The sequence below is a fragment of the Elgaria multicarinata genome, chromosome 16 (assembly GCF_023053635.1).
Source record: "Elgaria multicarinata webbii isolate HBS135686 ecotype San Diego chromosome 16, rElgMul1.1.pri, whole genome shotgun sequence".
Taxonomy (NCBI): domain Eukaryota; kingdom Metazoa; phylum Chordata; class Lepidosauria; order Squamata; family Anguidae; genus Elgaria; species Elgaria multicarinata.
In genome coordinates, this window is record NC_086186.1 from 5,014,950 (window position 1) to 5,034,575 (window position 19,626).

At 44.3% G+C, this 19,626-nt stretch overlaps 1 protein-coding gene across 3 annotated transcripts in view; it reads left to right on the plus strand.

The window, feature by feature from the left end:
- TJP1 (tight junction protein 1) overlaps positions 1 to 19,626 on the plus strand; it is a 263,490-nt gene that overhangs the window by 200,031 nt on the left and 43,833 nt on the right. For all 3 annotated transcript variants that reach the window (XM_063142593.1, XM_063142594.1, XM_063142595.1), the window contains 6 exons: positions 284 to 408; positions 1,629 to 1,731; positions 8,509 to 8,782; positions 12,606 to 12,709; positions 14,356 to 14,524; positions 14,934 to 15,078. In XM_063142593.1, coding sequence (XP_062998663.1) covers positions 284 to 408; positions 1,629 to 1,731; positions 8,509 to 8,782; positions 12,606 to 12,709; positions 14,356 to 14,524; positions 14,934 to 15,078 — 920 coding nt within the window. The remainder of the gene's footprint in view (positions 1 to 283; positions 409 to 1,628; positions 1,732 to 8,508; positions 8,783 to 12,605; positions 12,710 to 14,355; positions 14,525 to 14,933; positions 15,079 to 19,626) is intronic.

Consider the following 19,626-nt stretch of genomic DNA (forward strand, 5'->3'; position numbering starts at 1 on the left):
TGGACTCATCCACTTGAAACCCAGGCCGTCATCTTTCACCATATTTGTCTGGCCAAAGTGTGCTGCATGGTATTTGCTTTTTAGACGTGGGAAGGAGGAGGCTAAAGAAAGGAACAGGTTGTGAACTGAAAAGCTCGAGAATTTCAGAGATGGTTGTGCAGCGTGCGGTTGTCGCTTTGCTCAAAAGGCTGATACTTGTATATTTAAAAATGGCAAAAATGTCTTCTGTTTCCCCCGAACTCCTTGCCATGTGTAATCTGAACTTCTTTCTGGTCTGTTCTAGGCTCCTGGATTTGGGTTTGGTATTGCAATATCTGGTGGAAGAGATAATCCCCACTTCCAGAGCGGCGAAACATCAATAGTTATATCAGATGTGCTCAAAGGCGGCCCGGCAGAAGGGCTTCTACAGTAAGTGTTGCATTAAAGTTCCTTTTTGGGGAGGGGAGCTCTGTTGGGATGGCTCTGCTTATTCCTGTTATTTCTTATCCACTGTTCCTGTTGGGATTGCTGCAGATATGATTGCTCTCCTTCTTTAACCCTTGTTGAAGGAGCGGGCTGCAGGACTGTGTGTTTCCTTCCTCTATTCCCATTGCAATCCCCTCTTCCTGTGCTAGCCTTCACCACGGTTTGCCAATGCTTGCACTAGTGTGAATGTTAACCAAAACTTGCTCCTAACCCTGGTTTGTGATAGTTCCAAATCCAGGTTTGAAACAAACCCTGGTTTTCATTAACCCTGGTTAAACGTTGCTGCCAATTTAAGAATTTCTGCAAGACAAGGCAGGGTTTGGGGAGGCAGTACACAATCTTGCAGTCTGCCCATTTCCCACCCTTTAACTATTTATTTATTAGATTTGTATACAGCTCAACTGGTAAATGTCCTCGGGGCGGTTTGCAGTCATAAAACCAAACAATGAAATAACGAAAACAATATAAAAATATGTAAATATAACAAAATATTAAACATCAAAAATATTACAAAATTGTAAACATTGGGGAAAACGTTACAAACATTGAGGAGCCAGCACTAATGAGCAGAGCATCCAATTAAAGCTTTCCAGTGGGGAATTATGTTGCCTACTGAACCCCCCCCCCCCAAAAGCCTAACAAATCACGTGACAAAAGCTTATGGCACAATAAAATCGTTAGTCTTTAATGTGCCGCAGGACTCTTTGTAGGTTAAAGCTTAAATTCCTGCTAAAAAAGGAAGGTCTTAACCCAGCGTCTAAATGTACACAGTGAAGATGCCAGGTGGATCACCCCCGGAAGGGCATTCCACAGACAGCGGGGCCACTACAGAGAAGGCTCTTTACCTGGTAGTCACCCATCGTAACATAGCTCAGAGAAGAGTCTCTGAAGAAGCTGGGGGGAGTCTTGTCTGCTCCAGCCCTTGGTCTTGGGGCTGGTGACATCATTTTTAAAAAATATAACAAAGAGGCTTCAAATGAACAGAAGTCCATAATGAATGCGCCAAGACCTTGTGATAACCTTGTGAATGCTCTCTAGCTACCGTGACAGATCTGCAGTAATGTAGCGCTGCTAAGCTTCACTAAAAAGCCTTTTCTTTCCTCTGCGACATCGACACGCTTCTTACTGACACGTCCCATCCTTTCCCCACCCCTCCATTCCAGGGAGAATGACCGTGTTGCAATGGTTAATGGGGTTTCGATGGATAATGTGGAACATGCGTTTGCCGTTCAGCAGCTGAGGAAAAGTGGGAAGAATGCCAAAATTGTAAGTGAATGCTTTTTCTAACCCTAGAATTGTGTGCAAGGGTCAACTTCTTCCAGAAAAGTATTTATAAACCAGATTTGCTGAAAGAAAATGAAAGCAAGCCTCGAGGGTGGATTCAATGACATTTATCCTGTGATGGCGCAGGGTTCTTTACATAACTCCTTGCTAAAAGATGGTAGCTGTGCTCAGCCTTTTCTATTTTTTGAGCGGATAATAGATTCTAGAACAGGCTTTATTCTTACTGACTGGGGTCACTGGGATCAGGGAATATGTGTCGGTTCCCTCATTGCTGCTCTCCTGACTGCAGCCAGGCACCGTTTCCTGTTATGAGTCGATACTTCTCCCCCTAATAATGAACAGGCGCTAAAGAAGCCACGTGAGGCCCATGTTCAGAGAGGGCACCAAGTTAATACTGCTGAGTGTTGTTCCTTGGTCTTTCAGTCCAAGGATTGAATTCCGTTTCAGAGAAGCTCTCGAGGGCTGACTGGTCTCAGTGATGGGATGCGTCGGGGAATGGAGGATTACAGAGAGGACTGGAACTCTCCACCCCACTTCCTCTCCTCTGTTCGTGGGCTCTCCCACACGAGAAGTGCTCAAGAGGCAGCTGGACAGCCATTTGTCAGGGATGCTGCAAGGTGGATTCCTGCATGGAGCAAGGGGTTGGACTTGATGGCCTTAGAGGCCCCTTCCAACTCTACGATTCTATGATTCTGCAATTCCCCGTCAGGTGTAGGGCAAGGGAGTCTGTTGGCTTGTATTAGAGTGGAAGTTCAGCAGGTGGAACTCCACCTCAGTTGAGGCCCAAAACAACTTTGTTGAAGCATGTTTTGTAAGCTGCCTTGAATTCTTCCATGGTGGAAGTCTCTCCCTAAGCTAAACAAACAGTGCTTCTATAAAGGGCATTATAGAATTTAAGATTACTGGGAATAGTACAGGTACAAAACGTTCGCTGGTGCAGAGACACGGCTCTGGTTTCTAAACTTTTTTGGCACAGGTGTGCATATTTAATCTGCTTATCAATACTCACAGGTTCAGAGCTGAAGCAAGGAGCTGGGGTGTTGAGGAGTCAAGCAGGCGAGCTGCAAACAGTAAAGGACCATGTACATTGATGGTGCTATATAAATAAATAATAATAATAATAATAAAGGAATGTGTTTTGCAGAGTTGGCCGTTCAGGGTAAATATTCTGCTGAGCGAAGTAGGTCTGGGTCTCAAATGCGCATGCACGCGCCCCCCTGAGGCCTGTGTCGACAAACAGGTTACACACGTGCACAACTGTGTGAGCCTTGTGTAAGCGATCCATCGTACTGTGCCTTTGGTGCTCTACAGTTGGGATTGCACCGTGTTTGCGACGCAACGAAGGCACAGTCTGGCATGGGATTTTAGGAATTCTGCAGAATTCTGAACATTCCTGCAGAATTCCTCCAACGAGGAATCTGTTGCCAGATAAAACCAGATGAAGTTGGAAGTTTTAACCCTTGTATGCCCTGGATTTTGTATTCTTATCTAACAGGCAGTGTTAGGTTATGAGAGTCTTACATTTCACAGCCCACTCCTGTGGGATAGCGTGCTTTCCTTTTTTTTTTTTTTTTTGCTTGGCCTCGGTTAAAATACAATGCTTGATTTGTGTACTTGGGTTTCGCTGAATATGACTCAGGCAGAGGCTGCCTATCTGCTCTTTTGTGTGCATGGAACACAGGAAGCTGCCTTACACCCAATCAGATAATTTGGTCCATTTAGTTCAGTAATGTCCCTAGTGGCTGCTGGCATCTCTCCAGGGTTTCAGGCACAGGTCTGTCGATGTTTTCAGGGCATGTTCTCTGCCACTAAGCTACGGCCCTCACCATTATGCCATCAGGCAGCCGTCTCTAACTAGGTGCACTCTCGATGTCTGGAACTCCCAGCCTTCTTGAGCATTGGCCGTTCTGTCTGGGCCAAATGGGCGTCCAAAACATCCAGCAGGTACCAGGTGTGGGGAGGCTGCCATAAGGTATAAGGCGAACCACTTTAAAGACAAATCATAAGGCTACAAGGCACGCGTGGGCCACCTCTGACCCTCCAGATGTTTTGGCCTACAACAGTTTTAGCCTAGCTACAGTTATCCATGCTCTGATAACCTCTCGTTTGGATTACTGCAATGCGTTATACGTGGGGCTGCCTTTGAAAACGGTCCGGAAGCTTCAGCTGGTACAAAACAGGGCAGCCCGTTTACTAACAGGGACTGGCTGGCGAGATCACATTACGCCAGTCCTTTTACAACTTCATTGGCTGCCAGTCCAGGTCCGGGCCCGATTCAAAGTGCTGGTATTGACATTTAAAGCCCTAAACGGTTTGGGGCCAGGTTATTTGAAGGAACGCCTCCTCCCATATGTACCTACCCGGACCTTAAGATCATCTACAGGGGCCCTTCTCCGTGAGCCCCTGCCAAAGGAAGTGAGGCAGGTGGCTACTAGGAGGAGGGCTTTCTCCGCTGTGGCACCCCGGTTGTGGAATGAGCTCCCCAGAGAGGTCCGCCTGGCGCCTACACTGTACTCCTTTCGTCGCCAGCTGAAGACCTTTTTATTCACTCAGTATTTTAACACTTAATTTTAACTTAAATTTAAATTATACTGTTTTAAGTCTGTATTTTAACCTTATATCAATTTTGCTGCGTGGTTTTATCCTGGTTGTGCTTTTTATATTGTATTTTGTATTTGTATTTTTAACTTGTTGGTTGTTTTATGATGATTTTAATTTTTGTGAACCGCCCAGAGAGCTTCGGCTATTGGGCGGTATAAAAATGTAATAAATAAATAAATAAATAAATAAAAAACTCCCATCAGTCCTCGCTGGTATAGCCAGTAGCAAGGGGTCATGGAAGTTGTAGGCCAAAATATGTGGAGGGCTGCAAGTTGCCTACCACTGTTAGAAGGCAAATCCTTGGCATGTAGGAAGCTGCTGGGTGGACCCCAGGCTAATCTGCCACCTGGATGGAAAGAAGAGTCCCATGTGGAAATTCCTTGAGGCGCATCAGTGATGTTAGCGGTCTGGGCAGCTGTCAGATGCTCCAATCCCCAAATGCCCCTGGTGTGCCTTCCTCCTTGGTGCCATTCCGTCCTACCTGTCCAATCCTCTAACTCTCCCAGCTGCACCGTAACCTCCCCCCACCCCACCCCTTTTCCCTCAGATGACTGAAGGGACCCCCAGCAGTAGGGAGAACAAGTCCCTGGGCAATTCCCTCCCCACCTCAATTCTAGAGTCTCAGGTTGCTCATATTGACTGGGCTCTCCATAGACTCTCTTCATGTCAAGGCAGAACTACGCCAAACGTTTGAAGCACTTTGTGTGTTGAGTGGCGTTAACTTCCCCTCACGCCCCAACAATCTTTTCCTTCATGCTCAACAGATGCCTTTTGCCACCGTACAGGGCAATTATATGGATTTCTGCTGCTGTCTCAGACATAAACAGTGCATAAATAGCCTTTTCTTAAGTCTGGAAAACATGTCATCCACAATAGATTGCAATCTCTTTTGTGGTAAACAATTGAAATTCTATATCACATGGAAAAAAATCTAACACACTTTCACACACAGTTCTATTTCCAGGATTTATTAGCAGCCTCACTTATTTAAAATGGTTTCCTTGGCCCTTGATACCATGTCCTTGCAGTTCCCTTGAGTGCCTGATGTGAGGCAGATTTTACAGAAGATCCTTGACAGCAAGGCACAGGGTCCTCCTTTCCCTTGAGATGCCCAGAAGTAGGTCTCCCTCCACAAAGGTGGCCGGCTTGCTGTATGTCGATTTGAAGAGAGGTTCACCCTGATACCGGTAGACATAAAATAGGTTTCTGCTGGGACTTTATCTGCTGTGTCGCCTAATTGTGTGGAAATTCATCATTCATATGGTCACAGAGGGTATTACAATTGGACGTGGGAGAAACTTTAGTTTTCCTGGCTTGAATTGAGACGTGTTCCCAAAATTCTAAACTGCATTTTGCCAAAGTAGAGAATTATCAACAAAAAAAATGTGTGTTTCATAGGCAATTCCTCAATTTAGCTACCAAGGTATTGTACCATCCTCCCAAAAATGGTTTGTAACAACCTTCCACAACCTGGTGCCCTCCAGATGTTTTGGACTTCAACTCTCAACAGCCCCAGCTAGCATAGTTGGCTGTCAGGAATTCTGGGAGCTGTAGTGCAAAACATCTGCAGGGCACCAGGTTGGGGAAGGCTGGTTTAGAGGATCAGGACTGCAGTTGGAGATGCCCTCTCTCTCCCACCCACCCCATGCTGATTTTCTCCTCTCGGTCTTCCAGTTCACCATGATTTCTAAGTCTGGCAAACCATGGTGAGTGCCCACGATACCTTAGAATTATGATTTGAAACCTTGGTTTGAAGTGGGTTTGCGAACAATTGTTTGTAGGCAGTCCTGGTTAGTATTAATCCTTACCTGCCTAATTTGGACTTCATAGCAAACTGTGGTTGGGTGTGTGATGTGTTGAAGTGAGTCAGGAGGTAGGATTTTGTCTGGAGTTTTTGTGCTGCTTATGGTGCCTTGCCTAAATATAAGCCTGGAAGATTTCTCAGGCTTCAAACCCAAACAATATTGTTGCCAGAGGGAGGGGTACAGTAGTAGGCAGCAGATTATGTGTTTGTAGACAAGAGTGAGGTTGCATGGATTTAGAGGGTGTTCATGAATCTCTGTGAAAGTAAGCTGTAGCATTGGATGGTATCTTCTCTACAATAATAATTTTCCATCTCCAGTTTTGCTTTTACTTGTTTGCTACATTTTATTTATCTAGTCTACTAGGTCACTTGACAAGATGTAAGAAATACCCGAGACAGATGATCGCAAAAGCTAGGCTAAGCTACCCTTCTCGTACCAGCTTAATAAACAAAATGGCTGCCCCTTTACCCAGACGTTCAAAGTTGTGAGGCTTTGGTCTGGTTTCTGGAAGTACTGAGCCCCAGACTAGAGATAGCAGTGTGATTCTTCCAGCTTAAGAGGCAGTTGAGATACAGGCCCAAGGGGAAGAGAGTGAGGCCCTGCCAGGAGCCAGTATTCCATGAATGCCCCAAATACCTTTTGCCCAAGGGAAGGGAACATGTGGGTAATCTCAAAGGTCAAGTACATTGTGCTGTCCCCTAGTTCAGACAAGGTTCTAATACCTACCAATTTGGGGGGAAACAGCATAATGTAGTTAGCATACTATGACCACCATGAATGCCTCACAACTCTAGCCTCATTCTCAGTGAAGTAGCAGACTTGTGCCTGGACTGTACCACGTTAGATGCAAGTGGTCACTTGGTGCAGTTGGTTGTCAAATGATGGAATGGATCAAACTTTAGATTGTAAGCCACTAAGGCCAGAGAGCTGTTGTGTGGTGCCCTGTAAAGAGACATGCATACTGACGGCACTATGTAAATAAATCACAATTGGCTTTTGTGTGTCTGTTTCAGCATTGTGTTTGGTGCTAACTTTCCATGTTTTAGCAACAGATAACTTCTGAACAATCAGTAACCTCCTGCAATACTATCTGTATTCATTAGTGGCTGGCTGCCTTGAATGAACTGGGTTTCTTGTGACCGTAAAGGCCGCAGAATTGATTTATGGGCTGCGTTCGTTTGGTCAGGCTAACTGAACTCTTACCTTTTTATAGTATGCAGGCCTGCTTGGCTGCTGTCACCGAACGGAGAAGCGCAGTGCACAAGGGCTGCCCTCTGTGCTGCCCTGTCAATCACGGAGACAAAGTCCTGTGAGGATGGCGCCTTGGCGCTTTAACGCCTTGAGGAGTGAGAGCTGAGGCTTCGTGCCTTGGTTCATATTCTGTGCATTGGATGCATATAACTTACTATGCCCCTTGCCTATGGGAGCTGTGTTTCTTTTAACCATCTCCTCCTTCTTGGATCTTTGCCATGATGAAAGATTTAATAAAGCATGTGACATTTAAAAAATAACAATACGAAACCTTGCAATACTGCGCTGAGCTTAATGGACATACCTTGCTTATCAAAGGCTTTTGTTTTCGTCTATTTCTTTTACTCCCAATTTTAGGTCAGTAGTAGCTTCTTCATCTCTGTAATATTGCGCAGGTACACTGTGAGTTATCTGCTTGCCCCCATTTTGCATTCAGATGCTAAGTAAAATGTTGCTAACCTATTCCCACCCTCTTTACTTTGCCTTAATAAAGGCTTAAGGAGGAATTAGCTGTTTTGTTGGTTAAGGAATCAGTCTGTGCTGAAACATTTCTGTGTGGGAGACCAGGTGTATTACTTGGAATCTACTCTGTCTTGTAATGCTGCTTTCCTAGAACGTTTGGTGCAAGCTAGGCTCAGTTGACCTTTAGGAATGAAGTTAAACTTTTTTTTCCTACCAGTTATTTGCAAGATAGTGTGTTCTGTTTCTTTTCTGATACTTCCTATCTTGGCCATTGTTCATTGTTCATATTTTCACTTTTTAAAATTCCCTGTTACATTTTTAAAGTTTCATAAGCCACGTTGAGTGGACTTTTGGGCCAGAAAGGTGACGACGGGATAAACTAAATTCTCCTTTTATCCTGGATAACATCAATAACATCAATAACAATTATAATGATGTTATAACAATAACAATAACAAAATCAATAACAATTTTAACAGTTAACTACCGCTGGAGAAACAGTAACATTTTTTTATGATTGGACTCCAGAAGAAAACTGCTAGCTGTATATCATATTCCGGAATGTTACGCATTCTGCACACACAACGTTGATAGTTTCGCATTTTATCAGAAACTAAAGAATTAATATTGCGTGTTCCAGACCATCCGAAGAATGAAGAAAGTTCAGATTCCAGTAACTCGGACAGATCCTGACCCAGTATCTGAAAACGATGAAGACAGCTATGAAGAAGATATGCATGATCCAAGGGGTTCCCGCGGTGCTGCCAGCGCAAGCAGAAAGCTTGAGAAAAGCTGGGTGAGGGATCGAAGCCGAGAGCGGAGCTTATCGCCAAGGTCAGATAGGCGGTCAGTAGCTTCCAGTCAACCAGCGAAACCTACTAAAGTCACGTTGGTGAAATCCAGGAAGAATGAAGGTATGTTACAGTCTTACAAAGCTAGATTTTAGGAGAGCCTTACTGAAGGGGGTCCCCCCCCACTTGCACCCCATTTTCTATATTAACCAAATAAGATCTCAGAATGGCATGCTTTAGGTTTACTTAAGGATAATGCTTTAAAGTTTCTTATTCAACTGTTTGAATAGTCTTTTTTTTTTTAAAAAAAAAAGACACTGTGTCAAATGACATAAAATTAGGCTGACCCTATGAAAAGCAGGACAGGGCTCCTGTATCTTTAATGGTTGCATAGAAAGGGGGATTTCAGCAGGTGGCATTTATATATATGGAGAACCTGGTGAAATGCCCTCTTCATCACAACAGTTAGGTGCAGGAGCTATACTAGAGTAACCAGATTTAAAAGAGAGTAGGGCACCTGCAGCTTTAACTGTTGTGATGAAGAGGAAATTTCACCAGGTTCTCCATATGTACAAATGACACTTGCTGAAATTCCCTTTTCAATACAACTGTTAAAGATACAAGAGCCCTGTCTTCCTTTTCATATGGTCACCCTAATAAAATGGGATTGGGCCCTGTTAGAACTCCAGCTGGTTGACACCCAAACTAGTCTCCATCCAATCTTTGGAGTGCTTAGGATCACTGTTGTGCTCCTCACAGGCATGGAAACCACCTTTCATATGAACGGAAGCCTTCATCCATTGGATGGTGTACAGCTGCCTGCCCTAGTTCTCTTGATGACTCCTTCAAGCCATTATTTGCCCCTGGGTTCTCCATCGTGTCGGTGCAGTCCCACGTACGGGTTTGGTGACTGGGTATCACAGATCTCAGAATATCTTAGAGCGGTAGCCAGGCAGATGGCATGTTGACCCTGCAGGCTTCCGCATTCCCTTCCCTGCCCCTTTGCTGTGAGGATTGTGTCTGGGAGATTCTGAATGAGAGATGAGATTATGTGTGATGTTCCAGAAGCTGATGGACTGCAGTTCCCATCACCATTCACTCTTGGGTAGGCAGGCTAGGGCTGATGGGAGTTGCAGTCCAGCAACATCTGGAGGGCCACATATTGTCTGGCCCTGTTCTAAACAGATAAGACCCCATGTTTAGAGAAGCAAAGGTCTCCTGATTTTGGTAAATTTCTACAATCACTTGCTTCCCCGTGATTGTAGGGGAGAGGTGAAGTGCATGAGCCCAGGGGGAAGAGGGGATAACGCTGCAGCTTGTGGCCCACCTGTGATGCAGCTCCTCCCCTTGCTCTGTACTAAACCTTGACTTAAAACTCTCCTTGAGATAGGAGTGATTAAATGTAAGCACATGATTGAAGATTGGAATTAAGGTTTAATGAGTGCCACCAACCTTGTTTGGAAGACTTCAATCACAGTGTATAAACAACCTTAGAAGTATTCCACAGAACAGATTTGCAGGTTCTCCAAGCAACGTTTGTACTGCAATTGGGTGTGAACGTAATAAATGCTGGGAGCTGATTGAAAATGGGAGCCATTGGGTAATGGTTTGACATATGGTCAGTATCTCTCAACTGGAGTTGGGTCTTCATTAGGAACATTTGGGAGTGATTCTGCCCTTCCACCCCACATGAAAAGGTTTCTTTTGATCTTTTGGGGTCAATCTCCTATTGTAGCATTACCTGGAAGGATGACATTGGAAATGATGGGTAAACATCTCTTCCTGTATCAATGCTGAGTGCTGATGGGAGTTGCAGTCCAACAACTTCTGTAGGACCATGCATTAAGCAGCCTGTGTTCTTTTTTCATTTTGGACCTTGATTTGATTAGTGTGGAACAGCAAAGCTCTCACATTTCACAGAACCCTTTAGGCATAACGCAAGGATTGCATACAAAATGAAAAAGCCTATTAACCTGGCCCATGAAATGTACCCACCAAAAATGCGAAAGGTCTCTGTTGGGGATTGACACAGCAACTGTGTGTGCGCCATATAGAACTTTCTAGGAAAGAAGAAAGTAAGGGGAAACAGCTTTGTCCTCTAATTCACATTTTCCCTTTCACCAGCTTAACTTTTTAATGCAAGTTTGGAGGGTTTTTTGCTTACCTGAACAAAGTGTGATGCTAATTTAGCTTGCTGTATTTCTGGAAAACAATTTGGTTATTCTGATTGCTGTTCCTCCAAGAATGAATTTGCAAAACGATCTTGCTGTATAGCCATTCCTCAATTATACAGATGACTGCAGACTGTCGGTTAATGACCTGGGAGTCGATGTCACAGCAGCGTTTTGCATACCAGTTACAGAGAGTGCTGAACTAATTATGCAAATGGGAGCTCCAGAGCCATTCAAAATGGGAATATTTCATTGTTAGGTAACAGTATGATATCCTTGCCTTCTGGCTGGATGCTACCATTTCACTAAAATCTTCAGTACAGTTCTGCATCGGCAATTCCAAATGTTTCGAAACCTTCTTCGCCCTTTGATAAATGCAACTCCACTACCGCTCGCTTGCATACATGTAGTGCCATTGTTGTATAGCTTAGGGGTGCTGAACTTCTTTCTGTCCAAGGGCTGGATTCCATTTTGGAGAAGCTTTGGGGGTGGGCGGGGCTTGAAGGCAAAAAGGGTGGAGCCAAAAATAAAAGCTCTTCCAAGCAGCAACTAAGCCTTAGGAGAGGTATTTCAGCCTTTTAGAATCAATCTTTTAGAATGAGGAGAAAACTGCACAAAAGCCAAGAAACCTCCAAACAATCAGGGGCCGTTTCTGGAACCTTGGAAGGCCAGAATTGGACCCCAGATCTGAGATTCTGCAGTCCTGCTCTACAGAACACAGACATCTAGCCTGGAGAGGGAGAAAGGACAGGTCTTACTGATGATAATGATGATTTATTATCATGTATATACCACCTTATTTGCTAAAAAGACATCAAGGGGGTGTCCAGCAATTTAAATCAATAAAACTGTAAAGTAATAAAAACAGGAACATTAAAAATGAAAAAGTATTAACACATTATTATTATTATTATTATTATTATTATTATCATTATCATTATCATTATCATTATCATTATTATTATTTGTATCCCACCTTTGAGCAAGTGTAGGGACAGGGTTACTTCCCAAACTGAGGCACCGTTGTCTCCAGGATTAAAATTGGAGGCAGTTTTGCTGCTTGAAAAGATGTGCCTGCCTTTTCTTGATCAGCTCCTGGAAGAGCTTGCGGACAGGAAGGGAGGGGCTGTGACTCAGAAGATCCTAGCTCCAGCCTCCAGCATCTCCCAGTTAAAATAGATGAGAGACCAGGGGATCCGGGAGACCCTGGAGAGTCCCCACCAATCAAATTAGGCAGTACTGGGAAAAATGAAGCCATGCTCCGGCTCAGTATAAGGCGCCTTCTAAGTCAACCCTTTCAAATGCAAGATAACCCAGGTAGTCATTCTTCCCGGCACCCCATCCTCCTCTTTGCCAGTAGGCCAGGGATTGGGGCGGAATTAGGGTTTCTGGGCAGGTGTGTTTCTTCTGGAATCTCTACCTAGCAGCCGTAGTGCAAGTTGAGCCAGGGGATCCCAACGCATCCTCACTCGCTTCTTTGGCAAATGGCGGTGACCATGTATTGGCAGAAGATTGCGGTGGGATCAAAGGGCCGCTCCTGCTCCCTCCAGTATGGATTAGTGGATACGTTGAACATGCTGCCTTGAAAAGAAGTTTACAATATAATTCAGCCCATCTCCAAGTACACTTCGTTGCCCCAGTCCCTCGTTTGGAGAATGATGGGGTCGAGGAAGGTGAACTTTGTGGCAATGGTGTCATTGGGGGAGGCTCCAAAACACGTCCTCCTTGTTAACCAGGTCCGTGCATCCGTGTTTTTTTTTTTTTGTTTGGAACAGAATATGGTTTGCGCCTGGCCAGCCACATATTTGTGAAAGAAATATCCCAAGACAGCCTGGCAGCAAGAGACGGCAATATTCAGGAAGGTGACGTTGTACTGAAGGTACAGTAAATGGTTGTGTCTCCCTTGCACCCTTTCCTCTCTTTTTGGCTTGGTGAAGGAGAGAGGTCCCCTGAACTTTAAGCAACTTGTCTCCTGGCAACTTGATTATTTTGAAGAGCCCAACCCTGTTTCCTCCTCCCCAGCCCGATTCACTGGAATAGAAGATTAAAAAAAGGATAAATGTAAGCTCCTTTTTCGTTTTTTTTTTTTTTTTTTTTGGTACATAGCTAAACGTCACTGCTTGCTAAGTCATGCTAGTAGGGCCAGCAGCTCTTCCACGGGTGGTCCTTTCTCACATCTGCCACACGTGGGATATGGACTCTAGGCCACTTGCTGAGCATTGTAGGGATGCTCAGTGTGGCAGCCCCGGTCGACTCGCGGCAGCATCGCTTCAGGCGAGAGCTGGATGAGCTAAATCATCTAGGCTGGCAGATATTATTCCCTTGCTGATAGTTCGGTGCAGTTCACTGACATAACTCTTAATCCCGTTGATATAATTAAGGCGCCGAGGAAGGGTTCTCCTACTCTTTTTCATGTTGACTCGCACAATTACTGTAATCCCTTTTATAGATACTCATTTAAAGGTACCCAAACAGAGTGATTGTGTTAAACTACAAAGGGTGTATAAATCTGGCCACTTGAAGCAAACGCTTCATGCATCTGAGGAAGTGGACGGTGTCCATGAAAGCTTATGCCAAAATAAATTTGTTAGTCTTTAAGGTGCCACAAGACCTTTTGTTGTTAAACTACAAAAAGGACGATTGTGTTGATATTTCCATGAGCCAGCTGTGTCATTTTTACCACGACTGTTGCTCCCCTGATTCAGGCACTCAAATTGCGCTGCCTGCATCCATCTACCCAACACAAGCACCACTGTTCCCCCCCCCCCCACACACACACACCCTTTCTCAGGTTTATGAAGCCAGAAGGGGCAGTCCAGATAGCCCCTGGCTACTGTTTGCATGTGAGGCTCAGTTTTATGCTCTGTCCCTATCTTTATCCTGGCTTTAAAGGGACTCCTGGTGTTTTTGGCCTTTAAAGTGCTGGGACACGTGCCCAAAAGTGGCCCCGCAGTGAAGGGAAAATGAGATCTGGAGTTGGTTAAATGCCCTCAGCAAATTATTTACAAGCCCTGCCGTAAATAGCCCCAATTTCCATGATTTAGGACAGCAATAAATCATAAGCTAAATTCTGGCGTCCGAAGCCATTTTTTGTTTTTAATTTGTTAATACATTGGTCATGTCAACTTGATCCCAGGAAGTGGGCTCTGGAAAAGAGGAATAAGCAAAACAGGTAGTTCATCTAATTGGGGCCATTGATTCTGGAAAATAAATCCCTAGATTCCTCCTTTTTTTCAACTAAAAACCCATTTTGCTGACTGTTTTGCAGTATCTGCCTCAGCTTGGTTCACATTGCAGGATTCCTCATCCATCGTTGGCTTTCCCCACAGTTTTAAATGCAACCACCTTGGACATTCGAAAGGCAGGAGAGATTGCAATTTCGTTAACGCAATTAGCTCTCCGGATCCAGAGGCCTTTCTCTCTCCACCCTTCCACCCCACCCCCAAATTCTTCAAAGATACCATTAAAGCAGAACTGCTTGCTTCCCATTCGGTTCCTATCAGTAGTCCTTTTGCTCTGTTGCAGATAAACGGAACAGTCACGGAAAATATGTCATTGACAGATGCCAAGACCCTAATAGAAAGGTCAAAGGGCAAGTTGAAGATGGTGGTTCAAAGGGATGAGCGAGCAACTTTGCTGAATGTCCCAGATCTTTCTGATAGCATTCACTCAGCCAATGCTTCAGAAAGAGATGGTGAGTATAGATCGTTTTGCTATTTTTCCCCCCTTTTCTTTCTCAAGGTAGGAACATGGTAGTTACGTTTCCCAGTGCCACAAAAATGTGAGATGTTAAATGTAGGAAAACTGGGAGTGGGTTACATTGGAAAAAGAAGTGGTGGGGGGTGAAATTTTGAGCTGATGCAGGCAGTTGGCCATTGGAATTTCACACCTTTTAAGAATATCAGCGATCCCCCCCAAGATGCTCAAGAGTGTGATGGAATGCCGCACATAGCTTGCTTTCCTGTTTGGAAATAATTAAGCGTAGGCAGCCCAATACACTTCATGAAGTAAGTTCAGCAAAGGCTTATATCCATTTTCGGGCAGGTCATGCCATCCTTTTAATTACAAATCATCTCATGAGAAAAACAACTTTTATTTAACAGACATTTCAGAAATTCAGTCGCTGGCATCCGATCATTCCAACCGATCCCATGACAGGTCTCGCCGCAGTCGTTCACGATCTCCTGACCAGAGGTCAGAGCCTTCAGATCATTCCAGACTTTCTCCACAGCAGCCCAGCAATGGCAGGTGATGGTCGCCTTGTACTATTTTTTAAAACAGTAGACTTGTTAAAACGTGACAGCAGACCGGCCGCTTGGGGTGCATGCAGGGGCATGGTGCCGCTGCAAAAGACGTCTGCATGGCGTGGCAATTAACCAGATTGCGGGGCATGGCCGCGGAGAGACACAGTCGACCTAAGAAATGTTAAGTGACTGCGTTGTGTTTTGTGCTTGCGTGTGTGTGTGTGTGTGTGTGTGTGTGTGTGTGTGTGAAAGACAGACAGACTTGGATTTTGGCACAGGGGAAGCGTAGGCCCTGGTGAGACACGGCATTTCTTTACTTGGAGTGACGGGGAACGAAGTTCAAGCACACATTCTCCCTGTTCTCCCTTTGCATGAACACGTGTGTTCACCCAGTATGAAATAAGATCTGGTGCAACACCAAAGGTTCCTTGTACTGGGGTGGAAGAGAATCCCTGAACCCAAATGATGCAAACTTTCAAAGCCCTAAATGGCTTGCGGAAAGGTTATCTGAAGGGCCGTCTCCTCCCATATCTACCTGCCAGGACCCTAAGATCATCCTCAGAGGCTCTTCTCTGAGGCCTCCTGCCAAATGAGGTGAGACAGGTGGCTACTAATGAGAGGACCTTTTCAATAGTGGCACCCCAGTTGTGGAATGCCCTTCCCAGAGAGGCTTGCCTGGTTGCCTACATTGTGGTCTTCAGCACCAACTGAAGACACCCCACCCCACCCTCACCAAGGCTTTTGAGTCCTTCACTTTTGTTTTTGTATTACAGTGTGTTTATATTTTTACCCTATTTTTTTACTCTGGGTTTTATTTTATTTTTTCTGTCTTAAACTTTAAAAGGTTTGATACATATTTTTAATCATGTTGTGTTTTAGGGTTTTGATTTTTGTGGATTGCCCAGAGAGTGTCAGCTATTAGGCAGTATAGAAACATCATAAAATGAATGAATGAATGAATCAGACCCACTATCTTTACCTTTATTAAATTTGGAGATCAGTGTTTCAGGAAAATTCTGGGTTCCGATGTGCCAGAGCAGATTTACTTTCTCCCCCTTCCTTTTTCCATTCATCTCTGGGTCCAGTTCATGGTGCTAGTTATGACATTAAAAAGCCCTCTATGGTTAAGGAGTTCAATACCTGCAGAACTTCCCTCCACCTATATGCACCTGCCTGCCTGCTCAGGTCATGAAGGAGAGGGGGGTTTCCATGTTCCGTCGCCACCAAAGTTTCACCTGGCGGGACAGCAGTGCCCCCAAAATATGGCATTCCCTGCCCCAAGACTCTCACTTGGCTCCCACATTGAGAGTGACTGGACATTGCCCTGATGTGCCATTTATTGTTTTTAACGACTGTTACTGATGTTTCTAATGACCTTTTGAGCTGAAAACCCCCAAGGATAGAACTATATAAACTAATAACACCCAGAAGGAGCAAGTAGAGCCAAGACTGGTTCTTCCCACTCAATGCAGAATTCAGAAGTGGCGCTCTAACCATGGTGCTAGTCCTTTAGGGTTCGCAAACGGAGGGCTCCTATGTTCCAGCTTTACTGAAGTTCAGTAATATGAGTTGGTTTCCTTTTGCTTGCCTTGTGTGATTGCCTTAGTTTTGTCCGAACGGGTGCTTGCTTTTTCTTTCTTTCTTTGGGGATTTCAGTTGATTACTGTACACATATTTGTCTGCACTCAAGAGAGAAATCTGTTTATTGGTAAGAAGCTCTTGCAGCTTTCTTGTGCATTGGAAGCTGATCTCTGCTTTCTGTATATCAGTATCAGGATATTATTGATGGCTTATTAAAAGCTGCTGATTAAATTTTTTTATTTTATTTTATAGGGTTTGCCAGTTTGGTCTGTTGCAGAGTAGTCAGATAACACTGATCACTCACTAGGCTATGCACAAGCGCCGTGTACCTGGCTTCATAATTCTTTCATGGAGGCAAGCTAACAAGCCAGGATTTGGCACTTAAGCACAGCTACCTGTACAAACTGGAAACTATTAAGTGCTTGCAAACAAACCAGAATTCATGCGCCAGAATGCAGCTTCTGATCCCAGTTTGTTTGCAGGCCTTTAACCATAGTTCTGGATTTGCATGCCTCTGGAAGCTAGGATTAAGTGCCAAATCCTGGCTTGTTTTGCTGCTCCTATGAAGGGAAGAGTCAAGTGGCAGGAAGGGGGCTGAGCGTGAGGGCACATTGTACGTGCATATATTTTTTTTGGGGGGGGGCTTACCTAAAAACGTGGCCAATGCTTATAAAGGTGGTTTGCATGCCATGATACTATATTGTATGCTGCTGAAATTCTAGAGTAACGTAAATCTCTTGCGTGAAAAGCATGTATTGTATTTTACCATTCTGTTCAATCTAGAAATGCCAACCAGTTTGTCATAAATTTGTGATAATGAGTAAGTGTTTAGGGAGAAAGTAATGAGCTATTCGCCAAACAGACATCAGAACTGGTTCAGGTATCCACTGCAACTCTGGCTGATTTCTGAGCTGCGCATTGATCTGGTTTGGACATAACACTAAATTATGGTTTAGTGTTACATGAGTGAGGCTCAGGCTGAGTGCTCCCACTCCTCTATCTCAGCTACAAGGAGAAAATCGTAAGCTTTAACTTCAGTTTCCAGTGAACTGTGGTTTATTGTTACATTTGAACCTGAAACCTTGGCTAGCCTTAAGTTCAGGTCAGGGGTGGGGAACATGTAACCCTTCTAATGTTTTTGGGCTACAGCTCCCATTAGCTATAGACAACGTTGCTAACAGTGAGGGTCATTTCAAATTATAAAGTGTATGTTACACTTCTTTTCTTTATGAATGAAATTATGGCTATGCTTTCTTTTTGCCACACTTAGATTAAAACTTAGCCCATGGGTCACCAGTTGGCTTAAACTATAGCCATTGCAGTTTACATGCCATTGCTGAATGAAGTTTGTCATGCATTAGCCAGGAACTAAAGCTTTTCAGTGGTAGTACCAATTCTGTGGAATGTTCACCCTGAAAATGTCTGTGGGGGCCAGAAATGTTCATCTTCCAGACACTTGGCCCAAACCTGGCTCTTTCAGCACACGTTTGGTTGATTTGGCTTAGCTCTGTATGTTTGGATCTGATACCGATTCATAGAGATATTGATTATAGTTATTTGTTACTAATTGTTTCCATTAGGGATCTGTATTTCGTTGTTGTTAGAATCATAGAATAGTAGAGTTGGAAGGGGCCTACAAGACCATCGAGTCCAACCCCCTGCTCAGTGCAGGAATCCACCCTAAAGCATCCCTGACAGATGGTTGTCCAGCTGCCTCTTGAAGGCCTCTAGTATGGGAGAGCCCACCACCTCCCTAGGTAACTGCTTCCATTGTCGTACTGCTCTAACAGTCAGGAAGTTTTTCCTGATGTCCAGCTGGAATGTGGCTTCCATTATGAGCCCATTATTCTGCACTCTGGGAGGATCGAGAAGAGATCCTGGCCCTCCTCTGTGTGACAACCTTTCAAGTATTCGAAGAGTTGTTGTTGTTGTTGTTATAGTTTTAATGTTGTAATTTGTGTTCAGATTGTATGATGGTTTGTTATTGATTTTTAAGTTGCTAGTTGCTTTGGAAGAAAAGGGAGAGAGAAAATGTAAAATATTGATCATTCCTCTTTTTAAAAATGTCTTCAGCTGTCTGATTACTTGCAATACTTTTCTTTTGTATTCTACTCATAGCCTTCCAGCTTAGGTGCTTTATCGGGAATAAAAATCTGGCCGGCCACTCTTGGAGACAGAATGTTAGTCTAGATGGGTCGTAGTCTGACTCAGCAAGGCAGATCTGGCGGTATGCTCCTCTTACAAAGTCAGACTTTTCAGTAGCTAAACCGTTTTGAGGTTTAGCTACTGAAATGCCGGTTCAAGTATTGACTAGTAGATGCAAAAGATTGTCAGAGAGGCCTTGCACAGATTTTAATGCTTTATGAGCGAAGCAGAAAGCGTTCTTGCAGACAGAGCTCAAATGTTGCTCACATTTATATTATTATTATTATTATTATTATTATTATTATTATTATTATTATTATTTATATAGCACTGTCAATGTACATGATGCTGTACTTAGTAAAAGAATAAAACAGCAACACCCTGCCACATAGGCTTTGTTGTTGTTTATTCGCTCAATCGTTTCCGACTCTTCGTGACTTCATGGACCAGCCCACGCCAGCGCTTTCTGTCGGCCGTCGCCACCCCCAGCTCCCCCAAGGTCAAGTCTGTCACCTCCAGAATATCATCCATCCATCTTGCCCTTGGTCGGCCCCTCTTCCTTTTGCCTTCCACTTTCCCTAGCATCAGCCTCTTCTCCAGGGTATCCTGTCTTCTCATTATGTGGCCAAAGTACTTCAGTTTTGCCTTTAATACCATTCCCTCAAGTGAGCAGTCTGGCTTTATTTCCTGGAGTATGGACTGGTTTGATCTTCTTGCAGTCCAAGGCACTCTCAGAATTTTCCTCCAACACCACAGTTCAAAAGCATCTATCTTCCTTCGCTCAGCTTTCCTTGTGGTCCAGCTCTCGCAGCCATAGGTTACTACG